This window comes from Lissotriton vulgaris, chromosome 10, assembly GCF_964263255.1.
Source record: "Lissotriton vulgaris chromosome 10, aLisVul1.2, whole genome shotgun sequence".
Lineage (NCBI taxonomy): Eukaryota > Metazoa > Chordata > Amphibia > Caudata > Salamandridae > Lissotriton > Lissotriton vulgaris.
In genome coordinates this window covers 769861074-769879888 of record NC_141698.1, presented here as the reverse complement: position 1 = coordinate 769879888, position 18815 = coordinate 769861074, and the positions used below count along the sequence as shown (strand labels likewise).

General features: G+C 51.9%; 2 protein-coding genes across 3 annotated transcripts in view; one reads left to right on the top strand and one right to left on the bottom strand.

Moving 5' to 3' along the window:
- The window catches only part of PALS2 (protein associated with LIN7 2, MAGUK p55 family member), a 985569-nt gene extending 972907 nt beyond the window's left edge, over nucleotides 1-12662 (bottom strand). Inside the window, exon 1 of one of the 2 annotated variants that reach the window (XM_086941681.1) lies at nucleotides 12227-12662. The gene's annotated coding sequence lies outside the window, so the exon portion shown is untranslated. The remainder of the gene's footprint in view (nucleotides 1-12226) is intronic. The other variant, XM_086941682.1, reaches the window with a different exon arrangement.
- LOC147688775 (uncharacterized) overlaps nucleotides 12558-18815 on the top strand; it is a 117002-nt gene continuing 110744 nt past the window's right edge. The window contains exon 1 of the mRNA XM_086941683.1: nucleotides 12558-12847. Coding sequence (XP_086797809.1) covers nucleotides 12560-12847 — 288 coding nt within the window. The 5' untranslated portion in view covers nucleotides 12558-12559. The remainder of the gene's footprint in view (nucleotides 12848-18815) is intronic.

The following is an 18815-nucleotide window of genomic DNA, read 5'->3' as shown; positions in this document are numbered from 1 at the left end:
CACGGTAGGCTTTTATAAAGCATTCAAAGATCTCCTGCTCACACACCTAATAACCCTCTTCGACTCCATCTGCGAGGATGGGGAGATGCCTCTCTCCATGCGGGAAGCCTTGCTGATTACGATCCCGAAACCGGGGAAACCCCCTGATCTCTGTGGCTCGTACAGACCGCTCAGCTTACTGAATGTAGACGCGAAACTGTACGCCAAGGTGCTGGCCAACCGGCTGGCTTTACTGGTCCCAGACCTCGTGGCACCGGAGCAATCTGGTTTCGTCCCTAGCCGGAATCTAACTTATAACATCCGCACGGTACTGGGTACGATACAGCATGTAAAACAGGAGAATCGCGCACTTGCGATTTTCCTCGACATGGAAAAGGCGTTCGACTCTGTCGAATGGCCATTCATGATCAGAGTGTTGCGGAAACTGGGACTAGGAGAACCGTTCTTGCAGAGGATAGGGGCTCTTTACCACCACCCCTCGGCCCGTCTACGGCTAGGAGACAGGGTTTCAGAGCCGATACACATCAGTAGGGGAACCCGACAGGGATGCCCCCTGTCGCCTCTGCTGTATGCGCTGGTAGCGGAACCACTAGCATGTGCCATACGAGAATACCATAGCCTGGAGGGGGTTAGCTTTCCTACCTACAAAATTGGTATCTCGACGTATGCCGACGACACTTTACTGTACGTCCGCGACCCAGAATCCAACTTGACCTCAGTCCTCAGAGAAGTGGTCCGTTTTGGATCACTCTCCGGACTTAGAGTGAACTGGGACAAGTCCATCGCCTTCCCCCTGACCCCAGTGACACGGCCATTCGATATGGAGTACCCCCTTCAATGGACAGACGACTCGGTCAGATACTTGGGCATCCGCCTACACACGGACCCCGAGATCCTGATCCGGGACAACTACAGGATCGCGTTTAACAAACTAGTGGACGACGTGGACGTCTGGATCAGACTCCCACTCTCACTACTGGGCAGGATCGCCATCATAACAAGCATTAGAAATGCAATAGGTCTCGCAGCATTAGAGTTAGTGCTTTTAGAATTGTTAATGGGTTTTTTTGTAAATCTTTAGCATGAGGTTGAGGGTGAGTGAGGGTGAGTGTGAGGGTGAGTGAGGGTGAGTGTGAGGGTGAGTGAGATGGGTGAGTGTGAGTGAGGGTGAGTGAGGGTGAGTGAGGGTGGGTGAGTGAGTGTGAGTGGGGGTGAGTGTGGGTGAGTGTGGGTGAGGGATTGAGGGTGAGGGGTTGAGGGTGAGGGAGGGTGAGGGGTTGAGGGTGAGTGAGGGTGAGGGGTTGAGGGTGAGTGAGGGTGAGGGGTTGAGGGTGAGTGAGGGTGAGGGGTTGAGGGTGAGTGGGGGTGGGGTGAGTGAGGGTGAGGGTGGGTGAGTGTGGGTGAGTGTGGGTGAGTGTGGGTGAGTGTGGGTGAGTGTGGGTGAGTGTGAGGGGTTGAGGGTGAGGGGTTGAGGGTGAGGGGTTGAGGGTGAGGGGTTGAGGGTGAGGGGTTTAGGGTGAGGGTGAGTGAAGGTGGGTGAGGGGTTGAGGGTGATTGAGGGTGAGGGGTTGAGGGTGAGTGAGGGTGAGGGGTTGAGGGTGAGTGAGGGTGAGGGGTTGAGGGTGAGTGAGGGTGAGGGGTTGAGGGTGAGTGAGGGTGAGGGGTTGAGGGTGAGTGAGGGTGAGGGGTTGAGGGTGAGTGAGGATGAGTGAGAGTGAGGGTGAGTGAGGGGTTGAGGGTGAGGGGTTGAGGGTGAGTGAGGGTGAGGGGTTGAGGGTGAGTGAGGGTGAGTGAGGGTGAGGGGTTGAGGGTGAGTGAGGGTGAGGGGTTGAGGGTGAGGGAGGGTGAGGGGTTGAGGGTGAGGGAGGGTGAGGGGTTGAGGGTGAGGGAGGGTGAGGGGTTGAGGGTGAGGGGTTGAGGGTGAGTGGGGGTGAGGGTGAGTGAGGGTGAGGGGTTGAGGGTGAGTGAGGGTGAAGGTGAGTGAGGGTGAGGGTGAGTGAGGGTGGGTGAGTGAGGGTGAGTGAGAGTGAGGGTGAGTGAGGGTGAGTGAGGGTGAGTGAGAGTGAGGGTGAGTGAGAGTGAGGGTGAGTGAGGGTGAGTGAGAGTGAGGGTGAGTGAGAGTGAGGGTGAGTGAGAGTGAGGGTGAGTGAGAGTGAGTGAGAGAGTGAGAGTAATGCTTAAAAAAACAGGCTTATACCCCGGAACAAATGGGGTGCTTAGTGCGAACACTCCAGCCCTGGCCAGGTCGCTGTGACAGAGGCCCCCTGTCTACCGGTTGCACAATTGTGTATCCCTCCAGGCGCCCGAAAGAAAGAGGCAGGGTCCTGGAACACTAACTAAATCAAGTTCACAATCTCATGGTCTAGGCCCCTCTCTTAGTAGCAGGGGCGGCTTGTAAGGAGAGCCTCGCTCTGTGTGTGTGTGTGGGGAGGGGGCACGGGGGGCAGGAGCTACGTCACCCAACCAGTTAGCTTCGGCTGGGTGCTGTTAACTACACCACATCCAACAACATTCAGCTGAGAGACTCCATTATTGTGTTTCATCTCGGCTCAGTGGCTCTCGGGGTGCTGGGGGAGGGGCGCGAAGACGGGACGGAGCATCCAAATGATTAAACCAACTTGACACGGTGACAGCAAGATGCGAACACAGCCATTAGTGGCAGGAGAGAGACCACTATGGTGTAGTCCTTTTTCTATTTCCGTGAAATGTCCTAGTTTTGGCTTTAAGCAGATGAGGTGAACGAAAGGGTGTCTGGGGGTGTGATGGGGAGAGTGAGTAATCCAGAGCGAGGGAAAGAAATAGCTGAAGGAAAGAGGTGCGTGGGAACAGAATGGAGGTGTGAGTGAACACAGGTGCGCGAGGACTCTGGGGAGGGCCGTGAAGAAGGGAGAGGGAGAGAACGAAGGGCAGCCGGCTGACCGGACAGTGTGGGGTATGAGGGGGCGAGGGGGAGACGAAAGGAGAATAAGGATTATTGAAATAAACCTGAAGATGGGGGGCAGGGGAGTCGGGGGGGGGGGGCATGGGGTGATGTGGAGGAGTGAAGGAGGCAGTAGCACAATAAAGGGGGGTTCAGAGAGGATTGTGAGGGGTTTCCGTCAGGGTTTGGGGGCGCCTGGAAAGGAGCAGACGGGCGAGAGGAGCGTTTATTGTAGGGCCTGAGGGGAGAAACGAAAGAAGAGGACGCAAGTAAGGAAGGATGAAGAGCGGCTTTAAAACACCTTCCATTTAAAAGACTGGGGGCAGTGTGTAGACAGCTCGGCAGAGGGGTGATAGTGAGATTGCAACAGAGCACCTCGTAGCCACTGTTCATAGACTAGACAGAGAGACTGCGGCAGGAACACATAGGAGACCTCCGTTGTCAGGGCAATAAGACTGCCAGCATCACTGCCATGGAGGGTGTGAGGCTCCAACAGAACAGACCAGACAAAAGTGCCCACCGGAAGTGCAGCGAGACTGCCCAAAAGCATGCTGCAGACATTCTACCAGTACCCAGAGATTCTGAGAGACTGACGAGCGCAACTTTCAGGGGCGGCCCACAGCGAGGACAGTGGGATTGCCTACAACAGCCCAGACAGGTAGAGTAAACGAAGCCCGAGGCTACCCAAAGGAGGTCACGGATAAGCTTGCTGCATTTCCAACAGCGCTTTGGCTTGGTTCCTCTGCGCCTTTCTACAACAAGCATTAGAAATGCAATAGGTCTCGCAGCATTAGAGTTAGTGCTTTTAGAATTGTTTATGGGTTTTTTTGTAAATCTTTAGCATGAGGTTGAGGGTGAGTGAGGGTGAGGGGTTGAGGGTGAGTGAGGGTGAGGCTGAGGGGTTGAGGGTGAGGGTGAGTGAGGGGTTGAGGGTGAGGGGTTGAGGGTGAGTGAGGGTGAGGGGTTGAGGGTGAGGGGTTGAGGGTGAGGGTGAGTGAGGGTGGGTGAGGGTGAGTGAGGGTGGGTGAGGGTGAGTGAGGGTGGGTGAGGGTGAGTGAGGGTGGGTGAGTGTGAGTGAGGGTGAGTGGGGGTGAGTGTGGGTGAGTGGGGGTGAGGGTGAGGGATTGAGGGTGAGGGGTTGAGGGTGAGGGGTTGAGGGTGAGTGAGGGTGAGGGGTTGAGGGTGAGTGAGGGTGAGGGAGGGGTTGAGGTTGAGGGGTTGAGGGTGAGTGGGGGTGAGTGAGGGTGAGGGGTTGAGGGTGAGTGAGGGTGAAGGTGAGTGAGGGTGAGTGAGGGTGGGTGAGTGTGAGTGAGGGTGAGGGTGGGTGAGTGTGAGTGAGTGTGAGTGAGTGTGAGTGTGAGTGAGTGTGAGTGTGAGTGAGTGTGAGTGTGGGTGAGGGATTGAGGGTGAGGCGTTGAGGGTGAGGGGGTGAGGGGGTGAGGGGTTGGGGGTGAGGGGTTGAGGGTGAGGGGTTGAGGGTGAGGGGTTGAGGGTGAGGGGTTGAGGGTGGGTGAGGGGTTGAGGGTGGGTGAGGGGTTGAGGGTGGGTGAGGGGTTGAGGGTGGGTGAGGGGTTGAGGGTGGGTGAGGGGTTGAGGGTGGGTGAGGGGTTGAGGGTGGGTGAGGGGTTGAGGGTGGGTGAGGGGTTGAGGGTGGGTGAGGGGTTGAGGGTGGGTGAGGGGTTGAGAGTGAGTGAGGGTGAGGGTGAGTGAGGGTGAGGGGTTGAGGGTGAGTGGGGGTGAGTGAGGGTGAGTGAGGGTGAGGGGTTGAGGGTGAGTGAGGGTGAGGGGTTGAGGGTGAGTGAGGATGAGGGGTTGAGGGTGGGTGAGGGTGAGTGAGGGTGAGTGTGAGTGAGGGTGAGTGAGGGTGAGTGAAGGTGGGTGAGGGTGAGGGGTTGAGGGTGATTGAGGGTGAGGCGTTGAGGGTGAGTGAGGGTGAGGTGTTGAGGGTGAGTGAAGGTGAGGGTGAGGGTGAGTGAGGTTGAGGGGTTGAGGGTGAGTGGGGGTGAGTGAGGGTGAGGGGTTGAGGGTGAGTGAGGGTGAAGGTGAGTGAGGGTGAGTGAGGGTGGGTGAGTGTGAGTGAGGGTGAGTGTGAGTGTGGGTGAGGGATTGAGGGTGAGGGGTTGAGGGTGAGGGGGTGAGGGGTTGAGGGTGAGGGGTTGAGGGTGAGGGGTTGAGGGTGGGTGAGGGGTTGAGGGTGGGTGAGGGGTTGAGGGTGGGTGAGGGGTTGAGAGTGAGTGAGGGGTTGAGAGTGAGTGAGGGTGAGTGGGGGTGAGTGAGGGTGAGTGGGGGTGAGTGAGGGTGAGTGAGGGTGAGTGAGGGTGAGTGAGGGTGAGTGAGGGTGAGGGGTTGAGGGTGAGTGAGGGTGAGGGGTTGAGGGTGAGGGGTTGAGGGTGAGGGGTTGAGGGTGAGGGGTTGAGGGTGAGGGGTTGAGGGTGAGGGGTTGAGGGTGAGGGGTTGAGGGTGGGTGAGGGGTTGAGGGTGGGTGAGGGGTTGAGGGTGGGTGAGGGGTTGAGGGTGGGTGAGGGGTTGAGGGTGGGTGAGGGGTTGAGGGTGAGTGAGGGTGAGGGTGAGTGAGGGTGAGGGGTTGAGGGTGAGTGGGGGTGAGTGAGGGTGAGTGAGGGTGAGGGGTTGAGGGTGAGTGAGGGTGAGGGGTTGAGGGTGAGTGAGGATGAGGGGTTGAGGGTGGGTGAGGGTGAGTGAGGGTGAGTGTGAGTGAGGGTGAGTGAAGGTGGGTGAGGGTGAGGGGTTGAGGGTGATTGAGGGTGAGGCGTTGAGGGTGAGTGAGGGTGAGGGGTTGAGGGTGAGTGAAGGTGAGGGTGAGGGTGAGTGAGGTTGAGGGTGAGTGGGGGTGAGTGAGGGTGAGGGGTTGAGGGTGAGTGAGGGTGAAGGTGAGTGAGGGTGAGTGAGGGTGGGTGAGTGTGAGTGAGGGTGAGGGTGGGTGAGTGTGAGTGAGTGTGAGTGTGGGTGAGGGTTGAGGGTGAGGGGTTGAGGGTGAGGGGTTGAGGGTGAGGGGTTGAGGGTGAGGGGTTGAGGGTGAGGGGTTGAGGGTGGGTGAGGGGTTGAGGGTGGGTGAGGGGTTGAGAGTGAGTGAGGGTGAGGGTGAGTGGTTGAGGGTGAGTGGGGGTGAGTGAGGGTGAGTGAGGGTGAGGGGTTGAGGGTGAGTGAGGGTGAGGGGTTGAGGGTGAGTGAGGATGAGGGGTTGAGGGTGGGTGAGGGTGAGTGAGGGTGAGGGGTTGAGGGTGAGGGGGTGAGGGGGTGAGGGTGAGGGGGTGAGGGTGAGTGAGGGTGAGGGGTTGAGGGTGAGGGTGAGTGAGGGTGAGTGAGGGTGAGTGAGGGTGAGTGAGAGTGAGGGTGAGTGAGAGTGAGGGTGAGTGAGGGGTTGAGGGTTACACAAGGGAGCATTCGTATTATAGCTGCATTAGTACCTGCAGTGAAGGGAAGTGATTCTCAGCGTCCTCTGGATAATAGGACCATTTTACTAGATGAGCTGGGTTTCGCCTCAAGAGGAAAGCTGGAGCAGTTGCTGATGTTTCACAGTCAAGTACAGTATTTTATGGGGCGATCTACTGCAATGCTCAAGCAAGTCACTCTAGATGTATTTATTTTTTTTAAACCCTTTTGTTCCGGCAAGCATTTTCCTGTTAGAAACTCCTCCTAAATCGAAGTTTTAAAAATGTCGTTAAACCCACAGAAAATCCGGAAGCTGCTCAGCACTGATTGGTAGCGTAATCCTGCTTAATAATTCGACATTCCAAAACAAAAGCAATGCACAACATAGAGGTACAGTATAAAAACATGTGCAGATAAAACAAGGTGCATAATGTTTGCACGATGGTAGCTTCACTCAAGCAGGCACTTCAGTCTGTTAAAACAATCATTACTACACAGAACTCTGCAAATCTTTAAGGAAGGCAAGAACATACATAATATTTATGTAAGTAAGTGGACTATCAGGACTAGAAAGTTCCGCCTACTGACTACTGCATCTCCTCATTTCAAAACTTAAATTCTGAAACATTAAATAACTGTTAAACATTTAGTTAGTTTTGTTAAGGAGCGGCTATGAAAACAGTTTAGATTTGTTGTGGCATTAACTAGTTTCACTTTTCCAAAGCCTTAGGAATACAAATGCGTGAGTCTACAATATATGAGACTAGTTGTCTAACACTTAGCAGGCCTCGAGTGACTAACTCAGACACTGCAAGGACTAACGCGAGCTACCATATTCCTGGTACTTCTTTAAGGATCACGTAATGTCGGCAGTAAAATAGTTCTTTGGGGATGAGAGATGTCCTTGAAAATAACAGGAACGCCGCTCAAATAGTTTTACTCCCGTTAATCTATGGGCGGGCTCAACATTTCGTCTGCAAGACAGTGGCATGATGCTAGAGTAAAAATAGACGCTGACTCTCTCGTGGGGACAAGACTGACCAGCATATTTACCGGCTCTGCACAGGGCAATGATCTGCTACCGGTCCCGAGTAAGAATTGCACAAAGACCCTAGAAGATTGTGGCAACTAGTTGGTCAAGCCATTCACGCCACCGGTAGCAGAAGCCGTCGTGCAGCTTGGTCACAAGCTAGTTACAAAACTATATATCGGTACCTGAAATAAAGTAAGCTATATTAAAAGTTAACAAGCAATTGAGGCTTGACTTACCGTAATACAGGCTACACGTTGAGAGGTGCGCACGCCTACAAATCTTCAGGGCTGAAGGCGGTAAACTGTTGAGGAGGGGGGAGGAGAGATGCAACACGGCGGGAGGGGGCGGTGCGGCTCAAATAAACAAACAAGCCGGAGGGAAGAGAGGGGAGGGGGGAGGAGAAATGCGACACGGCGGGAAGGGGAGGGGGCGGAGCGGGTCAAATCAACAAACAAGCCGGAGGGAAGAGAGGGGAGGGGGGAGGAGAAATGCGACACGGCGGGAAGGGGAGGGGGCGGAACAGGGGAGGGGGCGGAGAGGGGACATGCACGCGCCCGTGACTTTTAAGGTCAATGCGCATGCGCATAAGCTTAATGCGCATGCGCATTGACCTTAAAAGTCACGGGCACTGCAAGGAATCGCCACGATTCCTTGCAGTTTGGATAAAGAGTGGATAACTCGCAATACTCTCGCCTTGCTCGATGCGCATGCGCATCGACAGGCGAGACCTAAAAATGCGACACGGCGGGAGGGGGCGGGCAGGGGAGGGGGCGGAGAGGGGAGAGGGGCGACATGGCAGGAAGACGGAGGGAAGAGAGGGGAGGGGGGAGGAGAAATGCGACACGGCGGGAAGGGGAGGGGGCGGAACGGGGGCAGGAAAGAGGTGCGTGGGAACAGAATGGAGGTGTGAGTGAACACAGGTGCGCAAGGACTCTGGGGAGGGCCGTGAAGAAGGGAGAGGGAGAGAACGAAGGGCAGCCGGCTGACCGGACAGTGTGGGGTATGAGGGGGCGAGGGGGAGACGAAAGGAGAATAAGGATTATTGAAATAAACCTGAAGATGGGGGGCAGGGGAGTCGGGGGGGGGGGCATGGGGTGATGTGGAGGAGTGAAGGAGGCAGTAGCACAATAAAGGGGGGTTCAGAGAGGATTGTGAGGGGTTTCCGTCAGGGTTTGGGGGCGCCTGGAAAGGAGCAGACGGGCGAGAGGAGCGTTTATTGTAGGGCCTGAGGGGAGAAACGAAAGAAGAGGACGCAAGTAAGGAAGGATGAAGAGCGGCTTTAAAACACCTTCCATTTAAAAGACTGGGGGCAGTGTGTAGACAGCTCGGCAGAGGGGTGATAGTGAGATTGCAACAGAGCACCTCGTAGCCACTGTTCATAGACTAGACAGAGAGACTGCGGCAGGAACACATAGGAGACCTCCGTTGTCAGGGCAATAAGACTGCCAGCATCACTGCCATGGAGGGTGTGAGGCTCCAACAGAACAGACCAGACAAAAGTGCCCACCGGAAGTGCAGCGAGACTGCCCAAAAGCATGCTGCAGACATTCTACCAGTACCCAGAGATTCTGAGAGACTGACGAGCGCAACTTTCAGGGGCGGCCCACAGCGAGGACAGTGGGATTGCCTACAACAGCCCAGACAGGTAGAGTAAACGAAGCCCGAGGCTACCCAAAGGAGGTCACGGATAAGCTTGCTGCATTTCCAACAGCGCTTTGGCTTGAGAGGTGCGACATGGCAGGAAGACGGAGGGAAGAGAGGGGAGGGGGGAGGAGAAATGCGACACGGCGGGAAGGGGAGGGGGCGGGGAGGGGAGAGAGAGAGTAGGCAAGGGTAAACAAACACGGGCGGGAGGGGGCGGGCAGGGGAGGGGGCGGAGAGGGGAGAGGTGCGACATGGCAGGAAGACGGAGGGAAGAGAGGGGAGGGGGGAGGAGAAATGCGACACGGCGGGAAGGGGAGGGGGCGGAACGGGGGCGGGGAGGGGAGAGAGAGAGTAGGCAAGGGTAAACAAACACGGACGTGCACGCGCCCGTGACTTTTAAGGTCAATGCGCATGCGCATAAGCTTAATGCGCATGCGCATTGACCTTAAAAGTCACGGGCACTGCAAGGAATCGCCACGATTCCTTGCAGTTGGATAAAGAGTGGATGAGCCCCTATAGTCTCGCTTGCTCGATGCGCATGCGCATCGACAGGCGAGACCTAAAAATGATAGTGCTGCCCCGGTTCCTCTTCCTCCTCGTTAATATCCCAGTGGTTCTGTCGAGACACAAGTCTTAATCAGACTTGCCTGGGGCGGGAAACAACCCCGAGTCAAGTGGGCGACACTCACTCTCCCATGCGAAATGGGGGGACTGGGAGCACCGGATCTGGAGCGCTACTATCGTGTGGCACAGGCGATACACCTACACTCGTGGATCCACGGAGACGCACGTACGCCGCATCTCATCCTAGAGAGGCTGTTCGCTGACCCACTCCCCCTGCCCGCCACGATCTGCCTCCCGGCGGACCGAGCAATCGGGCATATGGATTCGCTTAAGGCGACCAACCACGCGTGGCACGCTCTGATGAGGGAGCGAGGCTGTGAACTAATGTACTCCCCACAGATGCCGGTAGCCTGGGCCCTATGGCTAGACCCGCTTAACGAGAAGGGCGTAACAGAGGCCCTAAGAGCCCTTGGCATAATAAATATGGAGGACTTGTTCTTGGAGGGTACTCTGAAAACCTGGGAACAACTTCCCCCCATCACCCCGGCTCCCACTCTGCTACACATTCAGCTAAAGAAAGAAAAAAAAAACTGGAGATTCCCCAAAAGCCCACATCTTCCAGTAGGCCAGAACTGCTATTTCTGTAGAGCCAGACACACTGGCTGCATGCATCGAAGGAGGAACGTTGGACCAAATAAAATATTTTTGAGCATGCGAATTAATGACAAGATTGAAATATGGCATAATGCTTTTAACAGAACACTGCTACACCAACTAGTATTTCAATTTAAGGCTTTTGAAATAACATTATAATGCTTGTGATAGAATGTAACGCGGTTTCACAAATATTTAGATTTTTGTAATGTGCGTCTGTGCAATTCAGTAAGTACAGTAGTGGGTCAAAGAACCTAGTTGCAGTACAAACTATATACAGTAAGAATAAAAAAAATTACAATAATTTGCCTGTACCCTAAAGATCACATCCAACAAGCAAATTCGGCAGAATCATAGCTGTGAAACCTCCCAGTAAGTAGTTCGCTACAGCCAACTGCCTTGCCCTGCTCCCAGTATGGGACATAACCATCCAGAATAACGAGTCACGTTAGTTATACAAGGGGGGGGGGGGGGGGGGGGGGTGTCAAGCAAGCACTGGGTGTCGCAGTCTCCACAATGTTATTCCTTCATGGGCAATATTCTCTAAATTCCACCTGGCCACGGTAATTCAATATACAGACATGGCAAGTACACAGTCTATTCTAGACAGCGCCTCAAATTCCCATTGGAGTACTCTGGATTTCTTCATGGGCCCTGAAGTTTTCCGGTACATGCTCTCTTACCACGGCCACTGCACGCCAACCCTGTCCTCGAGACGGACAAGGTTGTTCATTTATCTGGTCAGCATTCTTGTGGAGTTAAAGGCCTGCTGACACTTGGCGTATGCGAGTGACGCAGGTGACAGATGTCTTCTATTCAGAGAGGTGTGTGTGCGTGTCATCAAACCCAGAGGGGCACAAGGACACAGAAATGGAAGTTAGACATCGCCCCGCGTAGCGTAAACAGATGTCTTCTTATCGCAAATCCTACACGCCACACAGATCCAAATCAAAGCCTTCGTTAAGCCCAGTGACCTTGCAGGACTGTGGCTTTACAATTTTCCCCTGCTCGTTCTCCTGCATAAAATCTAATTATGGAAAAGGGCTTGCGAAGTACTCCTTGGGCAGGCAAGCGAGGGAGAGAGACGCATTTGGTGAGAGCACGTCCTGTTCAGCTGCTGCAATATGGTGCACTAGTTCCCTGCAGCACACCCGATAGTACTGGACGAGGTGTTCAAGACGTGCTCAACACAGCAGTACCAGACATGGAATGGAAAAGTCACTCGACTTCTAGAAGCTTGGAGTAAAACGTGAAGTATGGACACGACTTTACGTTAACACGTGCGATGCGCGATCAGCTGACTTCATTTAATATAGCCGCCGCGGTAAAGGTACGCCGGGGGCCGGTGTCTCAGAGCGGCGACCAGCACGACATGCTGTGCAGGGAGGCCACGAGCTGGACAATGGCGAGTAAACATTTCACAATGAACGGGCGGGGTTGGGGGGCGGTCAGCCACATGTCAGATACGAAGTCACCCATTTCCCTAAGGCTCATGGGACATTAACCGGGTCCTGGCTCTTCCACCCACGCAGCCCCATTCATAATGTCGGATCCTACATGGGCTGATAAGAAGGTACACAGCTATTGCTGCACCCCTCCCCTCTTTTCGTGGCGAAACTGGGCCCCCAGCCTCTCTCATACGCGCATCCCCATTCAACACGTCAGTTCAGACCCGATAGGGGCTGTTACAGCTGTGGCTGCACTGCCTCCCTTCCCGAACGAGGCACTCCCGCCTGTACTGCACAGATAGTGCAGGAGGCCCATTCAATGAGCGGTATCTACACTGCCCCCTGCTCGGACGCTCTAGTGCTCCGCCTCTTCTCTCGAGCACCCCCTTAGCTCCCTTTGACTGCCCAGGAGTGGCACGCGCCTCCCAGCTCGCACCAAGGGGGTCAGCTGGAGCAAGGGTCCGGGCAGGGGGAGATCGTTCGCCAGTCAGGAGAGCCAACCACATTGGAGAGGGGGGACACCACGAACAACGTAGGGGGAAAAAAAAGAAAAATCTATGCGGCAAGACTCACCTCTCTTACAGCCGTCCTCTCCGCTGCTCTGGTGTCAGAGCCCCCCTCGTCCGCTCTGCAACCTAGTCAGATGCCCACCACGCACACAACTCTGTAGTTTATTGGCAGCGCGTGCCCTCGCCGTGTTTCTGTTGCTGGAAAGGCACGCGCGGCCATTGAGCCTGCCAAAGACGGGGCGCGCGCTGCTGATCAGCCACAGCTCTCGCCAGCGCCCGAGCGCGCTTTCCCTAAACTCCCGCCCCCTGCTACTATGACGTTAGTGGGCTCTGCCCCCTCCCCTCTCCTCCTCCTCCTCTCTATCCGCACTGTCCCCTCCAGCTCCGCGGTCAATCAATGCCTAACTGCCGAGACGGCTCCGTAAGTGTACGAAATGCTTTTGAAAAGAGAGCGACGGGGGCTTCGAATGACAACGTGTCTCTCTCAGAGAAGGAGTCGGTGTTCACTACTGGCAATGAACTGTTCTCAACTGAAAAAGTGGTGTTGTGGAGAAATGACGACAGGGCATTAATGTTTGGCTCGAGTGGCGTTGCCACCACCTGCGCAGGGGGAGGAGCGACATGGTTGTTAGACTTTGCACTCTCGAGCCATGTGTGGCTCTCGCTCGAACGTACTGCTAAGCAGGTGATTTGTTCTACTAGTAAACGGCGACGTTGTAGAGTGAAAGCCAATATTTTATGAATGGTATTGAGAACAGAGGTTGCCAATGGTTTCTATTTCTCCTACCATTGCCTTTGTAACATAAGTTGCCATGATATTTTCTGGTAAGGACAGTTTGCGTTACCGGCTCAGTGGGGCAACGAAGCCCCCGCGGTGGGGGAAGTGGGCAAGATCCAGCCCCCCACCCCTCAGCACAGTACCCTGACATGAGAGCTCCTGATTAGGGCTGGTGGTGGGGCCCCCTCAGGTTTTGTTAAACCACTGTACCGGATAACAATGGGTATTGAAATGAAGTTGTGTTTACACTGTTTTCTGCTTTCACAGTTATCACTACACATACGCATTTAATAATGCACAGTGGCAGTCGCCGCTGTGTCGTTATAGCTATGCCACTGTTTCCATAGGAAAGACATTTTTGGTTTTCTTAATACCTTTGGTGCCATTCAACAAATTTGCATGAAACTTTCCCCACACAAAGTTTTGCACTTGAGTTATTTTGTTGACAATTGTTTTGCTGATCTGTCTTGCTGGTGACAGAAAAAAGGTGCTCAAAATTCAGATTACCCATATTAATTTATGTAAGAAACGTAGCTCTCAGAAAAAAACAGTGACAGAATTAGTGTTCAACAATAGTTTATTAGTCAATTAAAACCATAAACAAGATCATACAGTACATAAGGTTTAAAAGTGCATAAAAGAAATTAAAAAAGAGATTTGTCCTGCATCTATTTCGGCCACTGAGCATCTTGTCACTAGGCCTTCATTTTCTTCAACTTTCCTTTCTAAGTATTTAAGTAGAGGTGCCAAATACAGATATCTATATCTATCTATACTACTATTATAAAAGAAGAACTTTGAACCTTTGAGGCAGGTAAACTCGGGAACCACAGCGCCAATCCAAACACCCGATACATCTTTGTAATTGGCAGGGTCTGTAGATGGACATAGGCTATATAAAATAAAAAATATACGTTATTTAAAATATTTACCTAAAAAAAAAAGTAGTCCCTTGGAAGTAGCGCCGGCCGCGACGTGCGTGCTGACATCAGGAGCGGCGGAAATCAGGGCAGGGAGGAGCGGCGGACAGGCGGGGAGGAGCGGTGGACAGGCAGTGAGGAGCGGCGGACAGGCGTGGAGGAGCGACGGATGAGGTAGGTGAAATACAAAAGCTACAGGCAGGAAGTAGCGGTGAGCGTAGGTGAAATACAGGCGGGGAGTAGCGGTGAGCGTAGGTGAAATACAGGCGGGGAGGAGCGGTCAGCGTAGGTGAAATACAGGCGGGGAGGAGCGGTGAGCGTAGGTGAAATACAGGTGGGGAGGAGCGGTGAGCGTAGGTGAAATACAGGTAGGGAGGAGCGGTGAGCGTAGGTGAAATACAGGCGGGGAGGAGCGGTGAGCGTAGGTGAAATACAGGCGGGGAGGAGCGGTGAGCGAAGGTGAAATACATAAGCAAAATGTGACGTGTGCAGTTTACAAAAGCGTACAAAGGAAAATAGAGGTATAATACTGCAATATATGAAGGAAGGATCCGGGGGACCGACGGACAACGTCGGGGCGGGCGGGGGTCCTGAAGCATGATTGCTCCCGGACAAGGTCGGGACGGGCTGCTAGTTTAATTTAAATTCAGGAAATGCGAAAAATTGAGGTGCTCCTTCCGGTGTCCATCCCTCTGCGCCTGTTGTTGCTGTACCAGTAAAGATCACATCTTCAGGGACATAAGCGATCGACCCGCTTGATGGTTGCTTGTTTGGCAGAGATACTGAGTTAGGAAGTGGGGAGATATAAGCATGACTAATAGCATCCATCAATTTTTCTGGTCAAAAATTATTGTTCGTATTTAGTTGTTGAGTATCATCATGTTTGCTTGTTGGCCGGAAGTAATCTGTTATTTTTTACTGGTTATGCTGATCCAATGATTTTATATCTTCTTTGTCTTTGTCTGTGAACTGGCCTGTCCTCAAGCCTGCATTACAGTCCGAACTGTTTAATACCTAGGGGTTACCTTCTAAGTGTAGCTCCAGGTTTAGGTCCGAGTCCAGGTCAGAGACATAAGTGGCACTACATTTCTTCAGAACAAGAAGATCATTGACGACTGCCCCATTTAGTTGGATTTGTGGTTTCCTTTTCGCAGTAAGGTTTCCCAATATGGTGTTTCTTTCTCGCTTCTCTGTAAATGGGACTTGTACCTTACTCCACACCTTAACGGATTTCATCCTTATTGGTCTTATTGTTGATTTGGGCTAGCGGTCTCAAAACAAATCGTGGCTGTTGCCTTACTATGTCTACTCAACAAAATAGAAGCTTCAGGAAAGATACTCAGGTGCCTTTTCCAGTAGATTGGCTCCCTTTTCTAGTGATTGACTTAACCTCGAGATGTAGTGCAACTTTTTCCTGGGCAGTTGCAGTTACAAGATGACTCCCTTGTCTGGTAACTCTGCCTGCTAGCCTGCTGGTTTATTTATGCTTTCCCCACCCAACCTAATTAGTAAAGTTGATATAGGTTCATATAGGTTGGGGAAATAAGTGACTGGCAGGCTACAAGCTAGGCTGAATACCTACTGCCAGGTATTTCCCTGAGTACTCTTCCGAGGCCTGGGGTTATGAAGTTGTAAAGGATGCAGTATCACAAGTCACATGGGGAGCAGATAGGCTGGCTACCACCCTAGCGGGAGCTCACCAGAGCCCCCGCAAGACGCACCCAAACCTAGCTGGCCCGCTTCCGCAGGGACCTGGGCTCACACTCTGCGACAAGCTGCTAAAAACTGCAGCGCTCAGGGTGTGGGTACACTCCCACTCAATTTCCCACTCAGTCTCTCACCGAAATTGCCATTGTCGCTGGGGAGACCTTTACCTTGAATACTACTCTGCCAGACAACAGTGAGGAAATATGGTGGGAGGGGGGTGGGGGATAAGGCCTGTCCACTGGCGCCCCTTACTTTTTATTCTTACATCACCTGCCAGGGCACCAGGCACAACTCGGCTCACAGTTTGAAGTGAAAGTGGCTCACCTCCGATCAGAGACCGCTAGAATATTGCCTGTGTGGATGCAGGCTTCTCAGACTCCCAGGGTGCTCCCGGGTCTCCACGTCTTCTTCCCCCTTCTTTTCTCTGCTTGCCACAGCTGCTGGTTCCGCGGCTCCTCGCAACAGAATGGGAGCTTGGAGAGACGTTGCAGTGCATCCCAGACTCGATCAATGGCCAGCCGATTTCACGCAAAAGTTAGTGGTGTGGCTCTTACATACATAGGAATAGTGGCTTTATTCATTCGCTGTGAAAAACACAAACTTCCCCTGGGCAGGCAAGAACATACACATACAGTTTATCTCCACTCAATCTAGTGACACCCGTTCAAGTACATTCCCATCATACTGGTGGAGCACATATCTTTGTTTGGATCAACCTATGGACCACTTTTAGAGAAAAACATAAGCCCCTCAAATTGAGATGTAGCGCTTACAAGTATACAAATTTATTAAAACAATCAATACAGAAAAATAAAATACAATATCTCTAAACAAGAGAATTTGCAATGAATCCTCAAAACAATAATTAAAAACACATTACAATCAATGGCATACAATTCATAATTGGTAAAAGTTATGCAGTTAAAAACATCTGTATCCGTTTGTACAAGGAAACCCAATAGAGACAGATTTATAGACTGTTGTCTGAATAGATCCAATTGTTTTATATTGTTTATGTTTTTCTCTAAAAGTGGTACATAGGTTGATCCAAACAAAGATATATGCTCCAATAGTATGATGGGAATGTACTTCAACAGGTGTCACCAGAGTGAGTCGAGATGAACTGTATGTGTGTATGTTCTTGCCTTCCCAGGGGAAATGTGTGTTTTTCACTGTTATTGAATGTTCAGTCCCCTGGGACATCTGAGCCACCTCTCTTATTTTTCACACTTTATTCATTCACCAATATCTTACAGGACACATAATCTCAGTTAAACAGCCATGTCTTGAGCCCAAAACAAAGCCATCACATTCACCTAAGTTATCATGGTAATCGTCATGATCTTCATCATCATAAGAAAATGGGGCTCCTTGTAAGCAGTAATTTAATCCCTGACACACTTAGCCATCCTCCTGAGATTCCAACACCTGCCATCTTTGGCAATGATATTCCTTTTTTTTTTACTTATGAAGTTTTATATGGTGCAAACATGACCCAAGAAGGTATCGGAGTGCTCTACTAGTGGTCAAGAGGGAAGAAACGGTATAACAACATAAACATGAGCTATCAACGGTCTTTGACACAGTGGATCATGACATCCTTTTCGACTGTGTAGAGGCCGGCAGCCTGCAGGTTTCACTCTGGATTAGATAAAATCTTTCCTATCAAACTGATCACAATCTGTTTGCCTTCCCCTTTTGTTCCTCTAAGGTCATTCTCAACTGTGAAGTACCACAAGGTTCCTCCTTATCCCCCTTCTTATTCAATCTCTATATCTGTCCGTTGGTAAACTCCCTACAAAAGCTAAAAGTAAAAATATACAACTATGCTGATGACATGCAGTTAGTTTTCAACCTCGAGAACAATCCGTAATCTATAGCATTCTTCCAGAGCACTATGATCTTTAGCCAGGACCAGATAAACTGCCATCAACCAAAACTGAACTCGTACAAAATTGAGGTGGTGATGGTCAAAAATACACTGCATTACTGGAGCCTTTCCTTTGGCCACAGGAGCTCGCCCCCCCTCCTATTCTAAAAAAGCCTTGGCTTATTTGTCGATGAAGACCTTTAAATGAACCCCCAGATTGCAGCAGTGACTTCTTCCAGTTTTCTCTATTGAGGCTATCATCCAGATTGTTCCCGCACTTATGATGTCCCGCATTGATTAAACCAACGCTCTTTACCTAGGTCTCTCTAAAGGTCTGAGCCAAAGACTGCAGCTTGTTCAACTTCGATCAGCATGATTGGTCTACCAACAACCAAGATATTGCCACTCTAAACCTTTACTAAAGAAATTTTACTAGCTTCCAGTTGCACAAAGAACTGAGTTTAAAACGAGCGGAACGATTTTGAAAATCCGACAGAGTAAAAGCCCCACCTTTGTATCTTCCAAAATACGGAATTACATCCCCAGGGGTACCCTCAGATTAGCATATCTCAATCTTGTAGAGATAGGAAAAGGCTGGGGGGTGCTAGGTTTGTTCTATTGGCTTCCGGTGTCTGGAACTCTCTACTGGACAACATAAGAATAGCCATCTCTTACGGTCAATTCAGAGCCCTGCTAAAACCATGGCTTTTCATATAGGTCTACAATTTATTGCATCTCCGCCCTGCTGCCTGTACTCCCAGCGCCATGAAACCTTTCGATGAAAAAGCCCTTTAGAAGTTCATTATAACATAACAAGAGCAAAACGGCCTGTCAAAGATTGAGGCAGGAGACCACCACAGCGTCCTTGCCACCTACTCAATATACAAGAACATAGCAATCCAGTATTTTAAAAGTGTATTAGACTCCTGTAATGCACGGTTTAAACTCACACACTTTAATTTTATGCATCGCACTTATATGACACCGGTCTCCTTGCAGCGCTTTTCGCCAGATAGAGAGGACACTTGTCCTAGGTGCGGCATTGAGAGAGCAGATTTCTCCACTTGGCCTGGGATTGCCCCCTGGTGCGAGTTTTCTGGACGGAGGTGGTGGGACAGATTGCAGCCGCTACTGGCCTTAGCATAAACTTAACACCGCTCCACTGTTTGCTGGCTCTGGTTCCGCGGCCTAGGAAAAGGAAAATCCCCTATAAACTATTACAGCTTATGTTGGTTCTGGCACGGCGTAGGGTGGCCATTACCTGGATGGGGCGGAGGGCCCCAGAGATTTCTGCATGGCTGAGGGATGTTCGGGAGTGGTCATTGGCGGAGGAGACCCATATGCAATGTGCGCGTAGGGACGTGAGACTGCAGGAAGA